Source organism: Larus michahellis, chromosome 2, assembly GCF_964199755.1.
Source record: "Larus michahellis chromosome 2, bLarMic1.1, whole genome shotgun sequence".
In the NCBI taxonomy this organism is placed as follows: domain Eukaryota; kingdom Metazoa; phylum Chordata; class Aves; order Charadriiformes; family Laridae; genus Larus; species Larus michahellis.
Genome location: NC_133897.1, coordinates 25,129,347 through 25,153,754, shown reverse-complemented (window position 1 = coordinate 25,153,754; position 24,408 = coordinate 25,129,347). Strand labels below are relative to the sequence as shown.

General features: G+C 38.1%; 1 protein-coding gene across 2 annotated transcripts in view; it reads right to left on the bottom strand.

The window, feature by feature from the left end:
- Positions 1-1,690: 1,690 nt before the first annotated feature.
- ZNF804B (zinc finger protein 804B) overlaps positions 1,691-24,408 on the bottom strand; it is a 241,069-nt gene continuing 218,351 nt past the window's right edge. For both annotated transcript variants that reach the window (XM_074573429.1, XM_074573430.1), the window contains exons 3-4: positions 7,965-8,095; positions 1,691-5,475 (exon numbers count right to left, since the gene is read on the bottom strand). In XM_074573429.1, the coding sequence (XP_074429530.1) occupies positions 1,803-5,475; positions 7,965-8,095 (3,804 nt within the window). In that variant the 3' untranslated portion in view covers positions 1,691-1,802. The remainder of the gene's footprint in view (positions 5,476-7,964; positions 8,096-24,408) is intronic.

The window sequence follows — 24,408 nt, the reverse complement described above, 5'->3', positions numbered from 1 at the left end:
AAACTTTAACTTTGAAGATACAAACCAAGCAGTCATAACTTGTAAAGTCATTTGAAAAGTTTGGCATAATACCAGTTTATGCTGAAGCAGCTGCTTTTAGAAATTAAAACAATTCCATTTTATTGCAATAGATCAGTCTAGTTTGATTACAACTAAGTTAGAAAATTGGTCCTAAATTGTATTTTAAATACTCAACTCAATTGCAATTAGATTTCTCAGTTTATTCACATAGCCAAATATAATGGAATAAAATCCTCCAAAAGTTTTTTACTGTGTTTTAAATAAGTTCTGAAAGATACATGACTAATTGTGCACTACATTATTGCAAATGAATTGAGATTATTTCAAATGTTTCTAATCCAAACAAAGAGTTAATCTCTGTCAGACACTTCAGTGTCCAATTATATTGGAAAGCATGCTGCAGTCCAACCACAATTATGAACTTAATTTCATGTTGAGTTGAGAAATATTATAAAAATAGTCAAAATGTGCCATTCAAATAGATGCTGAAGCCCTCACCTATTTCCAGATACAGTTATTACTAGCAATTTCAACCACCCATTACCCTGAAGGTTGGATACATGCATTCAAATATTGCAGATTCAGAACTTCAATTTGTATGTTGAGAGTTTGGGAAGCCATGCGAGAATCTTGAAATATTTGTTTAGATTCAATATACTTGAAATGCCCATAACTGAGGCATGGTTTTCTATGAGACTTGTCCTGGAGAGCCAGTTTCTGCTCAGAATTTTACTTCTGCATTTTAATGAATAACAGCATCATTCTGTAGGACCAGCCAATTGTGTATGTTGTTTGTTAAAGGAATGAAACATATTTACACATTCTTTGGGCAAGACTCTCCCACATGTCAGAGCTCTGTTTGGTAGGGAAGAAGTGTTGCAGTCTTGGCTGAGGACCTCTGATGTTCAAAGCCAGCACCAGCTGCTTGGCAACTCCGGGCCGCTGCAGCCCACCCCTGACATACCCTATACTGCAGCCACAGGCAGGCAACACCAAAACAGCTGGATTCATCCCCTTCTTTCCCTTGCTGTCTTGGATGCTTGGCTCAGGGAGAAAAGTAGCAGCCTGCTTGTGCCAGCACGGAACCCCCTACACTAAGGGGATGTTTTGTTATGTACCCGTGGCCAGACTGCAGTCCCTTTGCGCTGCCTGAGCAATATATCCCAGGGATAAAATCACTAAAGTATCTTTGAGATGTTGTTGTGACCCTCTTCTTCCAGTATTAACCCATCACCCCTCACTCTGAGGCTCCCCAATTTATTTTAGCCAGGAGACAGAACCAGGGACTTGTGGCCCCAGATACCTTCTTTTTTATCCAGTCTGAAATACCTTAACCAGGCCAAATACTACACTGTTGCATATGCACACTCAGAAAAGCAATCCTTTGAGGTGTGTCAAGATTGCTCTACCTTGAATTGTGCTACTTTAATTCGCTCATCAGTGTTGATGTTCTTGGTCCCATTGTGTCTGAGTGCTGTGGTCCCATTCCTACTGACAGTCACAGACTTCAGTTCATGCTGTTCTTTCCAAACCTTCTGTAGAATGACACCAGCTGGACCTCATCCTCCTTGTGATAGTATCACAAAAGACTTTAAAACAGCTCTTACTCAGTAATACGAGACCTAAATCAACATTCGTGTGCTGTCAGCCAGAATGTGGACTTTAAAATATTTGCCTCTGTGCTCTCAGCAAAACAGTAGATCTCCCCTCAGACATGATTGAACACTGAATAATTTATTTTATTCAAATTTGGGTTTGGAGCCATGGTGTAATTGTTTGGGCTAGTTTAAATAGCTAGAAACACTGAAAACTTCTTTTATTGTAGGTAACTGTTGAGTCTGGCTAGAGCAAGAGTGGTGGTGGGGCTCTTGCCCTTGGAATAATGGATGAACTAAGGGGTTTGGATGTATAGCAGATGGTGTGGCCGCATTCAGGTGTGGTGTAAATAAGGCTGGGAGATAGGCAGTGTGTGGCAGCGTGGGGAAGGTCAGTGGAGAAGGGTGGAGGGGGGTGGTGGAGACCAAGTGCAATGGGTGTCCTGCCAGCAAAGCAGGATGGGTGGGAATGAGGGCTGGGGCTAATGGGGAGAGTGATATGGGGGCAAAATGCGCCTGAGAGAGGGGGTGGAGGTGTGCCAGGGAGAGGTGGCTGCCGTGGGGATGCACAGACGCTGAGACAGCAAAGCGTTGCAGCAGTGTGTGGTGGATGGTGGTGACAGTAGCATGCTGCTGAACAGGGAGGGCGGGGACTGCTGGTGTTGCAGAGAAGGCAGCTGGTCCTGGGGCAGGCAAAACTTTCAGGCGTTTTGCCAGAAGTTGTTTCTGCATATGCTGCTGGGCTTGCAGCTGCAGCAACCTGTATTTGTCTACTTCCTCTGGTGAAAACGTGATAGGCTGCTGCATTAAAGGAGGGGAGGTGGATTTACTGTACACTTCTAGGTCATTTACTGTGTCATCATACTTCTGCATAGCATTGTCGCAGAGAGAGCCTTCTGCCCGGTTTGAGTCCATGTTTACATCATGTAGTTCTTCTTTGGTCTCTGTTGAGTTAGCAACAACAGAATATCTATTAGAGGGAAAAGCACCAGGGAAATCATTTGGTACTGGGTCACAGCTTTGTATAAAGGGTTGCACTTCACTAATTAAGAGATTGGACTGTTCCTTTATTGCTGTGTTCCTTTTTATGCTTGGGCTCTGATAGCCTGTTCCTATTTGAATGATGTCTTTAAAAAGACAATGATCATAATTAGTGCCTGTTGAAAGGGCAACATTAGTTCTCTCTGACGCTTCAAAGTTGTTTTTCTTCAAACTGGTTTCCAACGAGCTGATTTCATTATGCCCCATGTCATTTTCACCTATGCTTAGCAGTTTCTCTGGCAAAGGTAACATTGCAATGTCATCTCCCGATGATGGGAACTGAAGAGCAAACTGACTTCGCGAGTGATCCTTTAATTCTACTCCACAAGTGTTTGGAAATCTCTCTGAATCATGCATTTGTTCCTGGGTTTTCTTGGACTGCACTCTTTCTAAAAGTAACTTGGCTGTCAGTGACTTTCTTTTTCCACATATGTCTTTTGCCAGGGTTTCAGAAGAGCAGGTGGCAAAGTTTTTTGACTGACCGTTCACATTCAGAGAGTGGTAATGTGCAGTTTCGGCTTTTCCCGCTTCGGTGTTAGAACCTCTTTCTGTGTCCTCTTTTGTTTTGTTGTCACAGTTGTCAGTCTCTTTTGAGGAGGATCCTGAACTGCTGCCTCTTGATATTCTCTTACTAGATGATCTTTCACTGCTTCTTGAATCTCTGGTGGAACAACTTTTGGAGCTATGGTAGCTTCTGTTTCTACTATGCGCTTTGCCAAAATGCCGGTGTCTGCGTCTGCTGTGTTTAGATCTGTCTCTGTGTTGTAAAACTTTATGCCTTGAACACCTTCGATGTTTAGTTGTGCCCCTCTGTGTACAGTTTCTAGTTCTGCGAGTTCTACCATGACAAAGATAATCCTCGTCTGTATCGTCAGAAGTGAAAATATGCTTGTGCTTTCTGTGTTTACATTTGTGCCTTTCAGCTGTCTTGCTTTTTCTTTTACAACAAAAAAGCAAACGATTTCTGCTGTGATCGTTTGATGTGGGACTCGTGTAGCCCATGTAGCTACCCATACCATTAACCGAAGTGTCAGAATAGCTGGAATGTCTGTCAGAGGAGGACTTTTGAGGAGATGGGAATCTCCAGCATTTCATGTAACTTCCACATCCTTCATTTTCTGAATATCTGCTGTTTGAACAGGATTTATAACTAAGGAAACTTCCAGTGGAGTCTTTTCCACTGTCACTTATGTCACTGTTGCAGCTGGCCACATCTTGAACGGTTCTGCAGTCCTTTTGGTTTTCACGTTTTTCCTCAGAATAAATTAAATGACATTTTGCAGCTTTAGACTTTTTAATCCTAGACATAAAAGCAGAAAAGGAAATGCTTTCATTTCTGATGTTCTGTTTTTTTCTTTCACAGCTATGAAAATGATGCTTTAAAGGTCTTCTCAGTGTTGTTGTGTGAAGACTTTTTTCTGTCACATAATCCTTTCGTGAGACATCAAGGTAAGTAGGCACTTTGGGTATATTTTCATTCAAATAATCTGCAATGCATTTTTGACCATTTTCATTCGTTTCTTTCCCTATGTCTGACTCAGCCTTTTGCTTGGCCTTTCTTGGATTTAGGGAACCTTTCATCTTCTTTGGTTTCAACAACTGATTATCTTGTTCATTTGACATTTGCTTGTGTTTTATTAAACCTGAGGCTTCATTTTCATCTGCAGTCTTGTTTATAGAGTGCTCTTTACAGCTTGCTTTGTTTGTTTCATGCTGTTTACCATCTCGGTGATTTAAAGAGAGTCTGAAGTCAAAATACAATGGATTACAGCCATATGAAATACAGGGCTCAGTTTTTGTAAACAAAAGTAATTCTGTGGGCCACTGCAGAGCAGTAGTGCCATCTTTGCTCACTACATGGAGAAAAGGCAATGCTTGGGGCTTAACCTCTTTAACCATGGTCTCCCTTGGAAGCGTTTCCATATTCCCATTTGTGGTTTCTGAACTCTCCAAAGATCTTTCTCTTTTTATGACCCCAGGACTGTTGCTTGCACATGCCAGCTGAGGTTCTGGCTGTTGTGGGAGCTCAGGTAACTGGCCAGGCAGGTGGGCATTGCTGTGCTTGTAGGTGTTGGGCTGCGTATAAAAATTGCTAGCTTGGCATGAAGGTGAAATGAGAGTTTCTAACAATTGCTCAGACTCAGTCGATTTGCTCTCTTGCTCTGTTTCTCTAAGCGAATCAGAAAAATCCAAATTTGAAAGCTGTATTTTGACTTTGGAAAATGAAGGATGAGCACTGACCTTTTCTTCTAATTCTCTATCACTACTTTTATCATTTTCATGGAGCATTTTAGGTTTTGCAGCTACGTGACTTAATGCACTGTTATCCAAATTCATTTGGTCTTGTGTAACCGATGGCCCTTTATCCAAGCCTGCTTTCACATCCTCCTCCAAAAGTGTGCCAGAATGAAAACCCTCAAGAGCTTGCTTTGTTTTATGGTTAGGGGATTCACTACAATCATATCCTTCTTCAGAGTTCTCACTAAAGACTGATGCTGAGGACTCAAGCTTCAAAGGGACTTTTTTAGAGAACGAGAAAGACACTCCTGCCCTCTGAGAAGCATTGGAATTATCTGGGAACACTTGTGAGACTTGATTTCCAAGTCCATGGGGTCTTTCAGTAGGGTACTGGTGCCTGCTTATGATAAGCTGCTGTTTCTCTAGTACGCCGCTGGAGAAACCTTGTCCTTCACTCGTGGCAGTTCTTTGAGAACTGGCTGTGAACTTGCCACCCTTGTACAGGAAAATGCCATCTGGCGATTGCTGCTTTTCCACAACTAATCTGGGGGCTTTAAGCAACGGTCCACTCCCAGTGATGCTGTAAGGTAGTGAATAAAAAAAAAAAAGGAAAGCTTTATTAAGTAACCAAGACAAGACAGAACTCGCATTTGACAATGTCGGTCTGGTAAGGAAGGGTGTCACCCATGCTGTTACAAGGGAAAGCTAAGTTACTAAAGTTTCTAAAGGGTAAATGTGCAGTCTAGCCCTGAGTTTGGGCTTGTATATGGGCAAGATAGTCTTTACATACATGAAATAATATTATTTGAAGTCAGCAAATGAAAGTTTGTTTTCAGAGTAATGCCCATGTACATCTAGAATAAACAATATCGTCTTTACTCTGAATTTATATCCGTGAGAATCTGGTCTCACTGATATATTCATGCTCACAGAGATATTCATGCTAAAACTATCACCAGACGTTGGTGGGGAAAAGGACACAAGGTAGATTTCCATCAATATAAATGGCAAATTCAGTGCTCTCATTATCAACCACCATTTGACTTACTTTCCCATATTTTCTCTTCCTGTATTCTATTTTCATTAGTTAATTTTTTTGTCTTCCCAAAACCTCTCAGATTTTAAATCTGTGGTTTAATTTTCTTGTACTTAAAAAAAAAACAAACTAAAATCAACCTATACTAAGAAGGCCATAAGAAATATGGTAAATTATTGATTTCTTCCAGTAGATAATTAACTGAGATTGGAATGACTGTTGCCTTTTTCCATTATAGATGAGACATACGTAGCCACCATGCAAATGTTATTCCAAGTAATATTTTATATATGTATTTCATTAGGCCAATTACCTACATTTATTATTGATGCAGTACTACAGTACACTTACATGAAAAAAAATTGGAACCAGCTTCAGTGAGGAGTTTGATTAAAAATTAGAAAATATTTTAATTAAATGTAAGTAAATTATGACTGCCAGATCTGCATAACAGCTATCTATAATTAGGCTAGCATGCTTTATAAATGCTATAAAAATGCATTGATCTCCAGCAGTGGGAACGACATAAAGGCTCCCTGGAGTAGGGTCAACTCGGAGTATGAGAATATGTATGCATTTCTGAGAATATATTTGCATTTGTCACAAATTTGGCATCAGGAGTTACAAATTCACCCCTATTTGTACATCAAGAAGGAATTATCTCTTGGAGAAGGCATGTAAAGAGCCTCTTTTCAAAGTCTCCTTGGAACAGCAAAATAAAGCTGCATTTTCAGTTTTTCTGTGGCCAAGATTAACAGTAATTTTGTTGTCAAATTGTATTAGCTTGTTGTAAGGAACTCTGTTGCAACCTGAGACACAGTACTCCGGGACAATAACAATTGTACGTGTGTGTGTGTATAGGCTTTTGCTTAGTAAGGCTGGCTTTCTGTCTTGCCTGAGCAACTGGGAATGCTACCCCTCCACCAAGATCACAGCCCTCGGCCACCCCGAACGCGTTAATGATTACAAACAGGAACAGCAAGCACTGTCTTTCCAGGCTCTTTGTAAAACATTATGGACTCCCGGGTCTTTCTAAAAGCAAACCTGCTTCCCCCCCCCAGTCTCAGTCTGGCTTTCCTATTATCCACCAACCTTATCTGAGACTACGTCTTCCAGTGCGTGGGCATAAAGGCTTCTTCCTACAGGCAGTTACATTTCTTTCAGCAGATTTGTGTGAAAATGGAGTTGTAACCATAAAAGTGATACATTAGCACTAAACTGTTATATTTCAGCAGATTACTCGAAAGCAATTACATAGGCCAAAATGAGTGTATAATAAACTCTGACTGTTATTATTTCCAGGGTACAGTAAGCTTGATATGAATTTAAAAGTATGCCAGTTTAATTATCTGCTTAACTCATTATGGTCATAGATTAACATAAACAATTGGTCTGGTGGCAATCTATTCTACTGAAGCATTCAGCGTCATTAAAGAAAGGAGATTTCTCACATGTGAAGGTTTATTAGTGCAAATTTTGTACTGTATCTTGATATTCGTCAATAGAGCTAACAGTATTGGATAAACTTAACTCAGTTAATTACTTGTTTTTCATTCGTGTAATGATACTTCAATTACTCTATAGAGAAACTGTGAGAATAATCTCAGTATACTAAAAGTAGTGAAAATGATTCACAGACTAAGTGGAAGTTCTAAAGCTCTAAAAAGTGTTTTTCCGCTCCCATTCACTTACTATCAAATGATAAGACAGTTGTACTAATCTATTCAGGTCAGTATGAATAAGGTAAAATGGTGATATTAAAAAACTCCTTCAAACCACTCAGTTCAGAAGAGATGAGATTAACTAGCTACAGGAGAGAAAAACACCGACCTTCAAATAACAAGTGATTAATTCAGGGACTTTCAATTTTATGGTTTGCAGAACAGGAACATTTGGAGTTGGGGACAGCTGAAAACAGGTTACAGTAGACACAATCTCTGTACGTTACAGAGTGTAGGAGTAAAAATATGGAGATTTCTTCTGGGACTGAGGAAAGAGGGCATTAAAACGTAATATAAATTTTAAATACTTGCCATTCTGACTGCTTCCGTAACTCTGCAAGCTGGTGGAGCCGCTTGAGTGCTTTTTCCTGTTTCTTCTCATCTTTCCATGACTTTGAAGCCACATTTCGAGCAAATTCCCTTTGTTTTAAATCTTTCAATCTCTGCATCCAAAGAACAAAAAGAGAAGGGATTAAATATGTACACAGCATTCCTCTTATACAATTTATTTGCTTTTGGTGAAGTTAGTATGTAAATGGAGAGTAAAAATATACATAAAATGCTGTCATTCTAAGAAGAGATTGAAAATGCTATTTTTGCCTAACAAAACAACATGGTGGGGCCATCGCTACTTAGCTGATCTATACCTACATATGAACGATAGCTGTTAGTTTCTTGTGAATACACAAATATTCCATTGTGTATAAATACATACACAAAACTAGACTCCATTTAATGTAGTTGAAATTTTTCTATTTAATTCAGTCTGTTGGAATTTAATCCATAGACATATACTGGAATAAAGGTGAGCTCGTGTGTGTAACGTATTTTATAGATCTCTGTACTTGCACGTGTATGCATGGATGGATGTGTGCTACTGTGTTGGTTTTGTAGCTTTTTAAGACTGCATTTATTTTTCAAAGGAGAGAACAAATGCCTGAAATATTTGATCAGGAAACTTGTTTATGGTTATTTTCACAATTCTTTTTAATCTCCACGAATGTCTATAAATCAGGTAATTCCTGTTGGAGAGAGCAAAATTCTTTGCCTTTATTACATTTTTTATTACCTGTTTTTGCACTTTTGATAGCATAAGGAAAAGTGAAGGAGAAGAAGACACAAACCAAAAAGTTCAAAAACATCCTCTGCCAAAAAGGTGGTGCTATCTTGCCTTTGAGTTCACTGTGCTTTCTAGGACTTGGTAGATCATGTCTAACCTTACGGCTTCCCAGTTCAGGTCCATGCTTCCACTCTCCACGGCAGAAGTGCCTTCCTCCCTTCACCACCTCTCCAGTGCCATGGTGTTTGGGGAAGGCAGGTTTACAAACCATGAGGGAGCTCTGGTGCATTCAGCCAGGTGCCCAAACTGGAAACCTTGAGGACCAGGGCAGAGAACTAAACCACTGCATCCCATTGCTCCTTCATCTGGAGGAGGCCCTCTGCTCTGCCATGAAATTCAGAACTGTAGTATCAACACCAGGAAATGCTAAATTTTCCATGGAGCCCAGAGAGCTGTTTTTGCAAGCTGGACTTTAAGAAAGGCTTTGGTATCACAGTAATTTTTAAACTTCTGTACAGCTGGCAGCATCTACACTTATTTGCCTGTCCACCAGCGCCTAAAGATCAACATCCTAATCACTGCCATCATCTCATGCTGTTGTTTCCCTATAGCATGGCCAAAAAGTGCAACATGCATCAGTAGAATAAATTGGAGGCTGACCCAGCACTGTAGCAGCAAATACCACTTTCTGCAGCTCGGGTATGTGGAGCAGTCTAGCCATGGCACAGAGCTCTGCACAGGCCAGCAGGCAACTGCTTTTGAGAAACAGGGCTGAAGGCAGAGAGTCCTCAACTTGTAGGGGTCAAGACAATGACAAATGCATGAGAGAGAACCACTTTCTGGAGAGAGGTCCAGCTTTTGTCAGTAGATGAAGACAAAGGGAATAGGTGAAAACGACTGTATGGTTGCTTAATGCAATCTAAAGAGATGTCTAAAATGAAGTCATCCAGGTAGTGGTGATGACATAATATGACAGAGAAGCACGGAGGAATCCTTGGTAGAAACATACAGGGTCTGTGATTACATTCGATGAAGAGTGCTGGAAAGCTGTAGTGGGCATCTCCCACTACTGTCACATCAGCTGCCCTTCGAGTATGGGATTTTTTAAAAAACCAGACACATCTGTGAAAGATAAACAAATAAATGCTGCGAGACTAAGAGCAGAAGTTTCGTGTTTGCTCTCAGTCTTCTGGACCCCAAGACATGTGCCTCTGATCTCTGATCTGGAGGTAGGGAGAGCTGGGCTGCCCACGAATTAGCTGCTCTGGGAGCTCAAAAGCTGGCTCTCAATCACCGTGATGTCTCTGCACAGGCAAAATCCCTTGAATGAGGATGAGGCGGCCAATAAGGCTGTTGCTCAGACAACTGGTGCACCACCAACAGCAAGAACCATCCTACCGCCTGGTGTTTGTTGAAAGTTGAACCATATGCATCAAAAATATTTACAGTCTGCCAATTCTGTATGTTTCTCTGGAAAGTTTCTATCGGCTCCAAAATCTAGTACATCACTGAACTAGACTCTGAAATAGGTCAACTGCAAAGTCCTCTTTCAAACTCTAAGGCTTCAGTTCCTTGGAAAGAAATGGTTGCTCCACCACATTTTTAGCTACATGCCCTCCCTCGCTGTTCACTTGCATCTTGCCAGGCCAGTCATATAGGGCTCCATTCCCTCAACCTCATTCCCTGCAGTTTACACTAAAATGGATGAATGGGAAAGACAATGTTACTTTTGGTACAGGAAATGAGATTTTTAAATAATATGTAAAAGCCAAAGCTGTACAAGAAATCAGAGAATCTTCCCCAAACGAATCCACAATTTCTGTCACCTAAGTAATACATACAAGAGTGTAGAGATATTTAAGCAGTAAAGATCCAATCCTCCACAGAAAAACATAGGTAGTCTTGAGTCTTATTAACGTCTTCAAATGTGAGGAAAGGGCAAAGAAACACATTTGAGAAATGTCCTTTAGTGACGCTTGCTATGTTTTAGCTGTCACTGTGAGCTGTTTGGTATCACACATAAAGCATTCATGAGGAAAAACAGAAACAGTTTCTACTTGTCAAGGAAACAAAGAACTATGTGAAAGCTAGTACTACGGAGTGCAGGTACTGCAAAGCAATGCCATTTCACTTCTTTGACAGTTAGGATGATAATCAACAAAGCAAATGGACCAACGCTAAGAATAGAAGTTCTAGCAGTACTTTTTGCTCTCTAATGGCATCCAGCATGTGTCAAGGAAGTAGAGAAAAGAATAAAAAGACATGCAGGTAAGCATAGTGGAGGACTCATCGGCTGGAGATGAAATCCAAGAAATCAAAAACATCTACAGTCTGAGCAGAGGAAGGGCTCGCCCTGCACATCCCCTCATCAAAACAGAAAAAGGTGCACTGCCAGGGATCCAGTTAGGAATCGTAATGAGGTTTGTCAGCTATGTTGGATAGACCATGGGACTGCCTGCTGAACCTGCAAAGCCGCGGTTTTCTTCACTAATAACCTGTGCCAGACTCCTGACAGGCACACAAATATTTTCCACAGGTGGTGCACAACAGCATGCGACTGAGCAGGTACCTGAGTGACAACCCTGAGCTCAGCAGGTGTTCTTGAAAATTAACATCGCTTTACACGGCAATTGCATTTTTCATGTAATTAGGTACTTAACCGGGCATCCAAATACAGGCACGTGTAATAAATTATGATTTATTTAATAGCAATCTTGTGTTCTGTCCTTCACCTGCTACAAATATTATTGTTATGGAGTTATATTTCATTTTTAGACTCATGTTCTATTCTTCCTCTGTTTTTTGTGCACATGTGCATGCGGTCATTGCTATATCTAAAAGTAACCCATCCCTTTTTATAAACACCCACACAGAATATTAAAAGACTACAAAATAGTATTAATTTTGAATCTGTTCTTTTCCTCCTGAACTCCGGTATGAATTACCAGGAGATCCAAATGACTTAATGGAGTTGCATCTTCACTACCTACTCTTGCTAGACATGAAATCTCAGTGTCCAAATACCTGTACTTTAGCAATTCGTGCCCGTTCTTAATGTTGGGTCAGTTTTTTTAAAATTGTTGTTATAGGACAAAGGGTAAGGGTTTTAAATTAAAAGAGGGTAGATTTAGACTAGATAGAAAGAAGAAATTTTTTACGCTAAGGGTGGGGAAACACTGGAACAGTTTCCCAGAGAGGTGGTAGATGCCCCATCCCTGGAAACATTCAAGGTCAGGCTGGATGGGGCTCTGAGCAACCTGATCTAGTTGAAGATGTCCCTGGCCATTGCAGGGGGAGGGTTGGACAAGATGGTCTTTAAAGGTCCCTTCCAACTCAAACTATTCTATAATTCTATCTATCTCAGACACAGACCTTTGATAGACAGAGGAAATTGGTGCTATTGGTACATTTTCATTGCGACAGATAATATTCATGTCTACAGATTGCGTAAAAGAGTAATTTGAATTAGTGTACTTTTGACACATGTAATAGAGAGAAAGTTGAGGAAGACGTCTGGGCTTCTTTTATAAAACATTGACAAAAGTATAGGAACCATTTTTTCTACATTGCTCTCCCATTCACTCTCTCTCTCAATTTTAGGACCATAGGAACACAGCACTGGGGGACAGTGGTACTTCTTTTGAGCATTCTGCCAGGGGCCATGCTCTTCCCATTATAGAGATCTAACAGGGGTTCTCTGTATAACTAGTTCGGGTGCTGGGGCAAATAACTGTTGCTGCAAGTATACTGAGAAGCAAATCCTCTTCTTATTTACAGTAGTGTAACCGCATTGAAGTAAATAGAAGGCAGCTTTGGGGGGAAAATTATCCACACATTAAGTTATAAAATGGTAGGTTAGTAAGAGTAAAAGGCTTTTTCCACTTACATTTAGATTTTTTTTCCCCCGGAATATCATTCAGAATGCATCCTCCAAAATACTCATCATTCTGTAATGCATTGCAGCCCCAGATAAAAATGTAGTATATATTGCTGCTTTCTTCAGTCAGCATTAGGTATATGTCTCCTGCCATTTAGAGAGACTTCTCTGAACCTAAATCCATGAGCTAATGTGAGTATTTGAGTGCCTGGTTAGTTTCAAAAAAAGGGTGTTAAATGAGGAAAAAAAGGAACATGAATTTCAGTAATTATTCTCTTGCCTGTAACCCTAACATTGGAATCAATTACATTATTTGTAAAATGAATTCACACTGCAAACCATCAAATGAGAATGACGGTTACTAGAGAATATAATTAGACTTCATGTCTGAAGCTTATGGTATTCGCTCTTGAAGTGAAAGGGAGGAAAGAGCAACGAAGGAATTTGCTTTTACTATGGTAAATAAAATCCTAAAAATAAATTACCTACAGGAATTAACCACGAGATATGAAGCTCAAAACCTAGTTGATAACTTTTCATTTGTTTTACCCATAAATAGCTACAGATCACTTTGAAGTGTGCGATAGTAATCATTTTTTGAGTAGTTTATATTACAGTCAATCTTAACAGATTCAGTATTGCTAGAGGGAGTGAATGGGAGGACAGAAAGTAAATATCCCGGTATGACTGGGTTAGGGAATGAGACGATAAGAGGAGGGCGGAAAAGTCAGCCCTCAGACGTGCCCTAGAGAATCCATCTATCAGTGGATGAAATGTTGATCACAGATCCAACCAGAAGGATAAGTTACAGTTGGCTGTTCGGAGGGCTTGTTTTCGCATGTCTTCAACAGAAAATCCTGTTAAGTCTGTATAGAAAGACGGTCTGATCTAGTGCAATGGGTCTTCATGCCAGAAAGCCCCAAGACCTACTTGTGCTTACCTGTGTGTTTTCTGTGGGAGCTTCTTACTGTTCAACCAGATCTGCAAATATTCCTGCTAATTGAACTAATTTCATCCACTGCTGGATAAAAGCACGTCCATTCATACTGCTCACGAGACTCCCCCAAGTAAAATTAGAACAGATGAGCTTTATGGGGGCCGTTTCCATAGGGGAGAGGATAGAACAAGCACTTTGTGGCAGCAGCTCACCCATCTGAAGGCCTGAGCTATCTGCAGATCCAACATATGCTCCACTTGACCACCCATGTTTATATCAGTTCTAATGAACTTACTGTCATATGCTCCACCAAGCTGTCCGCACACTGTATAATTTGATTAGACATATTCGGTGCCACTTCGAAATACAGAGTAATTTACCTAGTAAAAGCAACACATTTGAATGATAAGAAACTTGGGGCAGGGCCTGTATCTTCACTGCATGACCATATATTACCTCAGTCTTTCTTAGCTGGAATAAAAACAACATCCTGTGGGGTTTTTTTTCTTTTTCTTTCTTGTTTAAGCAGCTTTAAAAGAAGAAATGGGTATTACAGACCTTGTGCAAGACTAGCTCCTTTCAAAACTTTCAGTTCTTCTTGTAATCTTATTTTAAAAATATTTAAGCCTTTCCCCCATCTTTTTGGAGCCTGTCTCACCACTTTGTTTTACTTTGTTCCAACTGTAGCAGGCAGGATTTAAAATCTCCTACATCCTAAGGGAAAGAACAAGAGTCTGAATTATCCAAGAATTCAGCAGGTGAGTCCAAAACCTGGCCTCTAGGTTTCTTCAATGAGGTCATTAGACTTGCAGGGTAACAAAAAGTATAGTAGAAATGCACATACATAGATTTCACATAGCACTTTCTATAGACAAATCTCAAGCTTCTTATGAAACAGGTATTTTTACCATGATATAATTTTACAAATAAAGAAATGAAGGCAAAGAGAGATGGAGTCACTTCTGAAAGAAGCAGGGAGGAGGCTGAATCAGCACTTACAGATATATGTTTAATTACCACATCTAACTGTAAGCCCATTGAAACAAAAAGGAAAGATGCCAGACATCTGAGTAAAGCCTAAACTTGATTTACCTGTATAATCAGTTGATTCTTGATAACTATGGCAGCGCTGAGGGAACAACAGTAAAGCATGAAGGATAAACCTATTACAAACTATTTTGCTACATCCATAGGCTTACCTAAAGGAAAGTTGAATCAGCAGACAACTACACAGTGACTTTGAAGTGCTGTACCAGAGAACAAGTTAATCACTAAAAAGAGTCATTTTAATATGTACTTGAGATAAATGTGGTAGTGTTTATAGGTACCACTCACTGCACTTTAGATGAAAAGATACGGTCAGGGCAAATAGTGAAAAATAATACGTGCATGAAGGATATTAAAGGCAGCTATAAGCAGAAGCCTCATCAAATATCTCAAGGAAGTAAAATATTGTTTTTTTCTAATAGGATGTAATAGCTATCCATAAAAAGCATTTTAGGCTGGTTATTTATTTTTTATTCATTCAAAACCAAAATATTCTTTCTCTTGTATTGGCTTGAAGTAGACTGATCTCTTCTGGAGTAGGAGAGCTAAAGGCAACCAGGAATCTAGTAGCAATACTATAACAAAATGCCTGCGCAAAGTAAAGGAGGTTTAATAAATGGCATTTCCTTGCAGCTTTTGTCAATAATAAAAGGCCACAAAGGACATTTGTAATCACTTGATCAAAACTTTTCAATAACAAAAGAGAGAGGACATCCTGGTTTGCCATGTTTTAACAAATAAATTGATAAAATCAAGTTACTTTGCCAAGATCCATTTTACATAAAGCAATGCAATTAATTACATTATCATTTTTTAATACTTTATGGAGTCCTGTATCAGTCATGCCAGTATTTTCCCTGGCATTAATGTCAGGATGACAGATTTTCTTGTTTATTATTTTTAAATCCCAGCATGGCATTATCTCGCTTCTAGCCTGGTGCATTTTCCCTAGTGCTCTGAGACATATTAAAAATCAACATTAATGATTAGGAGAGTTTATGGCTATCTTTTTTCTAATACTTAAACGTTGGTCACCTGAACCCACTGATACAAAAATATTTAGCTCTAAATTATGTTGTTTAATATCCTTCTTAGCTATTGGTAGGGTGGTACTTCACAATGATGATAAACATCATAGATGTGACTAAATCACCTGGCTTTGCCCCAAGTATAGAATGGAAATCTGTGTTGAATATTCCTTTTACATCACTGCTAACAAGTAATTCATTTCTATTTGGAGCAGAAGATTCTTTATGTCCTCAATATACTTTCAGAAACCTTCTTGCCCTCACCGCTGATGACTACAGATTTTCCTCTTGCCCTTTTTACTTCATCACTTTTTTCCAATTTCTTCACTTCTGATTTATGATCTTTACCAACCATTTTTCCTTTCTCTCCTTTATTATAAATTTAAGCCACAGAGAACTGACTTTCGTTCTAAACGAGATTAGCTGTTTGTAACCTATTTGGTCTTTTCAGTTGTGGGATTTGGGTTCTTAAACCATCTGCCAAGTGCTCTTTAAAATTTCCTAGGTCTCTCTCACATCTTTGCATTTGAATTCCTCCTCCCAGTCCATTTGGCAAGCTCATTCACCTTTATGAAACTAGATTCCTTAAAGACGTGTATGGTACAGTTTTTTATTTATACAAATATATGCAAATATTTTATTTGCATTTACTAAATACAATCACTTGGCTTTTTAAATTTCCTGTGTGCCTGTGTTGATCATGATAATGTTAATAACGTATAGATTAAAGATCAGCTTTTTAGAGACCCATAATGGGGATGAAGTATTTTTGTGCTATTCTTGACAGAAGGGAGGCCCACAGATGCAGCAAATTCAGATGGATAATCTGTTAATTTTAATTTCTTCCTGCATGGGATCGGAGTAGCAGTTTATGTTCCAGTCTGTGGTTTATTTACAGGAGGAGATGAACAGAGGTCCCATTTTTTTACCAGGGTAATTCACTCCTGCAATAGCCTGGCTTAGCCTTTGATTATCTGAGACAATCTTCTGAGAACACATCGCAGTAAATTATACTGATTTAAAAAAGGTTATTTTGATTATAAGTTTTGCTTTTATTAAATTTTTTTCCAAATTTGTCTCACATTATTATGTGTTGTCTCCTTTGACTTTAGTGTCATTTCTTCCCTCTACTTGGCTTAGCCAGCTCTCTTCCCAGTTCAGCAGCATTTCCCTCCGAAATCACAAAAGCAATAAGGTGCTTCCTAAGCAAATTCAGCGTGTCATGGAAAAAGATGACCAAACTGTGCAGAGTGAAAGATGTCCTAATTTTCCAGTTTATAAAGGCAAAGGTATTTTGGCCTATATAGCACCTTTTTTATTGCCACATGCTTAAAATCTTATTTGTTTGCAATTTGTTATTTGTATTTGGACCCCTTGAACGTGCTGCTATCGCAACCTGCAGTGCCTGAGGCTTTTAGTAAGAGAAGGAGCTAAAAGCAAGCACATGGTCAAGCTACGCAGTTCAGCCCACTGGCACGTAACATATCACTGAGCTGCAACTTGACACCCTTCAATTATGATTCCATAACTTAAAATTTTTAATACCATTCTAGAAACCTGCTCCCTGCAAAGGGGGTGGAAATGAGCGTGATGCATTTTCATGAGAGCGATCCCAAACTACTTCTTTTGTCCCCTTGCATGTTGTGGAGCTACGGGAGGCAACAATTAATGTCCCTCTCTCCCCTATTACCTCTGCTCCAGACTATGTCTCTTTGTATTCGCTCTTACATCAAATGGTGCTATAAACACACATCTAATTTTTCATGTAGACATGGACATTTTTAACACTATAAAGCTGATCTGTCACTCACCGTTTCTGAAATACTTTATGTCACTTCTCAAATTCTTTGCCTGTCACTTGATACAAACAACCTTTTAATTAAGCTTTACTCTACTACTCCCTCCCAGGAAGCTTTTAGTCCTGTAAAATTTTGAAGTTGGTCTTATATTTATGCTGTGGCTTCTTATTCCAGAGATCCATACTTTTTTAGACCCCTGAATTTTAATTATTTCTTAAAAAAAAAGGAAGATTGTGAGTTTACGTACTCAAATGGAACAACAATCCTCTTAAAATATGCACCAACTCAGATACAATATGGTGATAGTGACTTTATATTCTCTGGACTAGGTGAATTAAATGATACTGTAAATACCATTTTAATTTCTGAAATACATTCCGTTGCTTTTCCAGGTATTATTGGTTCAGCTTTCAGAAAGACCTTGTGCAAAAATAAGTAATGAATTATATATATAAAAAATGTTAATTTCCTAGAAATAACAGAAAATTGCTATAACTATTTTTGTAGACTTCTCCTGTGCTCCATGTTCAGATTTAGTAGTCTACGACTTGCTGTTTTGCATGTGTAAATGTCCAATTTATGATTATTTTCAAATTTCGGGCCAGAATTTTCGTTTTCTTTTTAAACAGATAAAGGGACACTATACGGTGCTAAATTTCAAAATGGGAAGGAAATCAGAATCTGACACGGGCTATTGAGAGCAATAATTATGTTGATGAATTGAATGTCTGGTGTAACCCCAGCTTAAATGATATAAAAGTAATACAGGACTCAGAAAAGATGGTCCTTAGGACCTGGTGAGAAGACTGAATTTTGCCTTGAAATAAAGAACAAGATGAGGTTAATCTGAATATTTTGTGTTCCTTTTAAAAGGTAAAAATTACATTGTACCTTTTAGGCAATAGTTATGTGTACACATACAGGTAACTATGTGATTTAATAAATTGCATTGTTTTACCTCTAAACATGATATTACTTTACCCAACAATTTCTCAATTAATTATGATTTGATATTCACAAAATCAGATCCTTATCTAAGACTGGATATCCAAGGCAGCTTCAGAATACAAGCAATAAGTTATATCGCTTCTCCTGGATATGATTAATACCTTGCTAAATCCCACAGATACTAAATGGAAAGTGTAAATACAGAGCAATGGAATGTGACTGCACTTGCATTTTTAAACATCAGTATTTAAGTGCCCGTTTTGAAGGAAGCAGCACTAAGAATCCATCAACATGCTAAGGGCTGAAAAGAAGCAGAGGAATGCTAACTATAAGCACAAAGTATCCTACAGGGTCCCAGGGGGTTTCTGTCAATTCCCCTATCCTTACTCACTTGTTTGAAGAACCATAATTTCTGCTCTGTAGGAAATTGTGACATTTGGGATTTCTTTACTTTTTAGTCTTACAGGGAGAAGTAACATTTTGAAAACTTATTAAAAAAAATGAAAATGTCAAGTGCTTCCAAGTTACTTGATGTCGATGCATCTAAATAGCAATAAAACATGATACCTTAAGGTTGTAATTTTCATCATTTTTTAATCTCAGTAATAGGAAATATTATGTGTGCATATGTTACAATTCATATTTTAAAAGTATTTTTAAATACTTTACAAGAATATTTTTAAGTATTTTTAAAAATAACACTGTTGAAGCAAAATATTTCAATCTTTATGAACCGTTTCAACCTGATTGAAACTAAATGATGTAAACCTTTCGAACGAAAAATGGCTTTGTTCTTCTCATATTCCTGCAAAACCATTCTACTCTAAAAATAGCATTTCTTGATAAAAAAATGTTTAGTTGTCAATTTTTTTTTTGTTACGGAAACATTTGGTTTTTATTGTCCCATCGCTTGTGATAATATATTTGTTTGGTATTCACATGAATGTCATCTACATTTCTCTAGATATTCCCTCGCAATTTAATCAGAGAAGGTGCTTAAAGAGCCCTCATCTTTTTAATGGCTCCTGGTGGAGCCTAATTATTATGAAATTGCAAAAGCTGTGAAATGATAATTAGTCTGGGTTACCGCCTTTATTTTTCCCTTAGAGACATGTTAAAAGTTGTTAATTAATGCTTTTAACTAAGTAAGGATAATAAATGACTAATCTCACCAGTTTTATTGCTGTCTCGGTGATGCACAGACATGTTTCTGTTTTGCTTTAAAATATTTGTTTCTGCTATGAATGGCCCTTAAAGATGTACCAGGCACATTGTACGTTCCTCGAACACAAACACAGTTGATTAGCGTGACTTTAAAGCTCCACAGGAACCAATTGCTCAGCTGCATTCTTGCACATTAATTACTGCATGGAAGGTGCAGGCAGTCAGAACCGAACAGAACTATAATAGATGCAGGTTTGAGACAGATGTTCATAGGGCCTCATATATTTTGTGGATGCCAATGGGATTAGCAGATTTATTATTTTTCCAGAGGAGGGAAAGATATGAGCAAAAGAGCACTGTTCAGAAGTTATGCAGAAGCAGACAGAAGTGTAATCTTTCTGTGAACGTTTGAGGGTACAACATTTTGCCAGCAAAGCTAATTGCCCGGTAATTCCAAAAAGCTGACTATGACACAGAATTGCCCCAGGTAAGATATGTACAGATGTGTTGCCACCTGCACAACAGGTTCCTTAATCAGGTTGAACAGTTCCTTATTCCACAAATCATTCCACAAATAGGAGTTAAAGTACTTGTGAACAGATAGTAATCAAAGACAATCATAGCATCTGGCAGTGTTTGGTCCCTATCACCTCACTGTTTGAAACAAGACTTGTAGAGCTTGACCTTAAAATGAAACAATTATTCAAGATCTACTGATTTAACAAAACAACAAAAAAAAGATGCAATATGGCTTATAAGCAACTTTACCTAATGCTTGCCTGTCTTTTGAAGCTGGGACATGAAATATAATATACATCTGTGTTCACTCTTGCCCAGTTCTTATTAGTTCATGGTGAACAGACATTTTCACGTAAATGGTATCATTTTGCGTAGAAGTAGGTAGAAAACATGCTATATATTCTGCTGCTTCTGCCCTTATTACTGGCATTTAAAAAATGGAGAAGACATCTGAATACAGACATTTAAAAACAGGACAGCGATGCCCAATATAGTTTATCTCGTTCGTTAAACAATACAGGCACAACTTCGGCCTGACTGCCCTAAAGGTTAACTGAAAATCATAGAATCATAGAATCATAGAATCATAGGGTTGGAAGGGACCTCTGGAGATCATCCAGTCCAACCCCCCTGCCAGAGCAGGGTCACCTAGAGCAGGTTACACAGGAACATGTCCAGGCGGGTTTTGAATGTCTCCAGAGTTGGAGACTCCACCACCTCTCTGGGCAGCCTGTTCCAGTGCTCTGCCACCCTCAGGGTAAATAAAATAAATAAAATAAATAAATAAAATGGGAATAACAACTTAAATGTAAATATTTAGGTTCTCCATATCTATCGCAGTTTCTTAAGTAATATCCTATGTATTGCATGTATTAGCATTTCAGAACTGAGAACCAAAGAGGAATATGTTGATTTTAATCACTCCTTTTTACACAGTATGAAAAAGAAGAATGACTGGCTCAAAACCACTTTTTATTTGAATGGAATGTTTCAGAAAGACTTTGGTTTCAAAATGTATTGAATTTACATTGTAATTGCTATGTTAAATCAGTCATAACAGAATGTTTTAGTTAATTTGTTTTTGAGAATTTTTTTTCCTTTTCCATATTTGAAATTGAAGGAAAGTTACTGCGCTTTTTGTCTCAATATAATTAAATAACAGTAAGTTTCTTCATGTTCTGGGTGGGGAATTATTGTACAAAATTAAACCCTAAAGTGATATTTTAGAGAAGAATTTCATATTTTCTGTGGTTTGGCATCATCTTTTTTTTTTTTTTATACAAATCTAATCCTTCAGATTCCTTCCTTATTTGAATAAACCATCCATTACACTGCATCAGCCATTCCTCCTGCTTGAAAAATTAGTTGTAAAACTTTAGTAATTAAAAAGTGCACCCTCTGAGAAGAATGGAAAGGACAATAACATAGGCATTAATGAAGAGCACTTCCTTTAACTGACATTCTGGTTATTGCTATGTCTTAAATGCCAAAATCTGATAATACACTTCTGTAATTCCTTATATAATTAAATGCTTAAGAAATATCTTACAGTCATTGGACCATCATTAACAACTATGAAATTAGGTGTCCCATGGGTTTTTTTCCAATTTAAAGAGGGTTAAATTGCTAATTTACATGTTAATTAGCATTCATTCTAAAGAACACCAAATGTAATTCCATAGCATCTAGCATTTAACAATTTAGCTTATCAAGACATTAAATTTAAAAGAAGCTCTGCATTATTTGCAAGAACATTTTTTGAGGGCTAATGATGAAAGGAATCTCATTATTCTAAGCAACATGCAATTTAAAAAGGATGAATACTGCCAATTTATTTACTTTATCACCGAGTAATAAGAAAGCAGCAAAGCATTGGCAGGGCAGCAGGTCCAGTAGTTCTTAATAAGGCCCAGTGGTCTGCAGAGATTGGTAAATTCAAAACAAAGAATTGTTTCTGGTGACATTTCTTTGGAATCTGTTGCCTCGAGTGACGCCCAGTCACCGGAGTGTGCTCAGTGGTATTTGATAATGTTGCTTCTGCTGCTCTGGAGCTACTCTGGTACGTGCACTTGCCGTAGTGTGCAAGTGAAACATCTCTGCGTAGCATAGCTATAAATACAAGCCTCCCCTCACAACATTTAAGAAAATACTGCATAATAATATAAACTAAGCATTCACTTCAAAATCATTTCAAAATAAATGTTCTTACTACAGTGATGCCACAGAATTATCATATTGTTTACATCCTGCTTTTGCTTATATGCCTTACACGGCTCCTTTGCTTAAACACTGATGTCATCCTGTATTGCTTTATGTTCCCTTTTTTTACATTGGTTTCAGTGATGTGGCACAACCTGGTTGTCTGTTTCTCAGCATTTCAAAGATGCTGGACTTTGAAGCACAGCAGCCGTGATGCAAACATGCTTTTAGAAAGGCAGGATTTCTCTACTTCTAAATAACAGAAAGAAGTGTTCAGGCCAAGAAAATTTTTGTCTTATAGTATCTGTCAGTGGTAAAAGACGGAATTGTATATGAGCAACAGCATTACACATTTAATTCTTTGCTTTTTTTTTAAACTCCGGCCATTTCTTATGTTGTGTAAGCCCTTTGTATTTTTTTCAATACAACATTTTGCGCCAATATAATATCTGCGATATTCTTGTTAACAGAATTAGAGTTGTGAAAAGTAATTTTCATGTTGCCTATATGGTTGATTCACTCAGTTTGTCATCTCTAACTGGAATGGCTTAGACATTGGTGGCTCTAAGTGGCTGACATTGACAGTCTCCTCCTGTGCTTTATCCTGGTATTTCCCCTACTTATGTATTATTTCTCCAGGTCCTTCCTCTTGTAACTCCTTTTTTCTCCCTTTCTTCTACACAGCTTTCATTGTCTTCTAATTTCAGGGTGATACTTCCATGCCTTTCTGTTCTTGCAATTTCTGTCGCTCTCTGTCCATTAGACCTGTTCCCATAAGTACTTCCTAAACCCACTTCTCCTTCTGTTTCCCCTTCATTTCACATAATCAGTTCTTTTGTAGCCAACAGCTTTAGTCCCTGCACAAGACGGATTCATTCCTCAAGTACCGCCCATCTTCAGTACTGAGTCAGGGAGTGTTCCTTAGGGAAAACAACACGCACCCTGAGATTAAGGGCTTTATTAAAGAGCAGATACATGAAAGTATCAGATTAGGTTGTCCAAACAATATTGATTCTGGTGCTTTATCACTTCCTCATTCTTGACTTTGCAAGTACTACATATTTTTACTGGAATTTACTAAAGTTTGGGATCCAGAACGAATATTTCAGCCCAATCTCTGAGAGCAACAGAAACCTAGGTGTTAAAATACAGTGTTTGGAAACCTTAATTATAAGCATCACAGCCAGTTCTGTATCTAACAATCCAGTAGAAACCATGGTGTGATCTAGTTTGTAATCAAAACTAATTTAGGAACAAAAGGGATGAGTAAAAGGAGTTCATTCACAAGAACAAATTCTGAAAGAATGAGAAGAATTTTTAAAGTTAATTATGGGAAAGGCAGTGGGAGAAAATGAAAACTATTCAGCAAGAAATTATCAAAAACCTGCTCTTTGGGAACAGTTACAATCAGAGTGGAAGTAATTTTTGTGAGTATGAACAAGAACACACACTGCAAAATCAATGTATGATGAAAAGCTAAGAAAGTGTGAAGCTATAACAGAAATTAGAGAATGTAATAAATGGCACAGGCATAAGAAACAATAAGAAAATCACTGGTTTCAGAATGAACAAGAGAACAGTGTGTCTTTAAGGCAAAAAGATACTGAAATGATAGGATAGACTATAGTAATTAGTTCTTTGCTTTTAGATTTAGTTTTCACATGAAAGAAAACAAGACTTATGCCAGAAATGCAAAGAGTATACTGTTTCCAAGGGAAGAGAAAGATGTGCTTAAAAGGAAAGAGCAGGGAAAATTGAATCGGTGTGAGTATTGCAGAATAATGAATAAAATAACAGTTAGAGAATTCCTCAGCATCAAAACTCAAAAAATTCAAGAGAAAATAAATACTGCGATGAAGTAGAAACATCTGACAAGGGGTATACAGGCACAGAATATCATTCTAAATAATTGTTTAATGGTGATATATAAAACATAAACTGGTAATAGATTTACCTAAAGCTAAAAATGAATGGACATTTCACTGAAATTAAAGAATAATTTGTGGAAAAATCTGAGAAACTCTTGACCATATTGAATCATGCTTTAAGTATTTTGATTTATGTGTTAGAAGCATCTAATCTGACTAGAGATAATTAAGCTAAATATTCTGAAGATGGAAAAAAAAATAATATGTAATAACCTTCATCTCTAAACCCCCTCTTTTGTAAAACACCTGA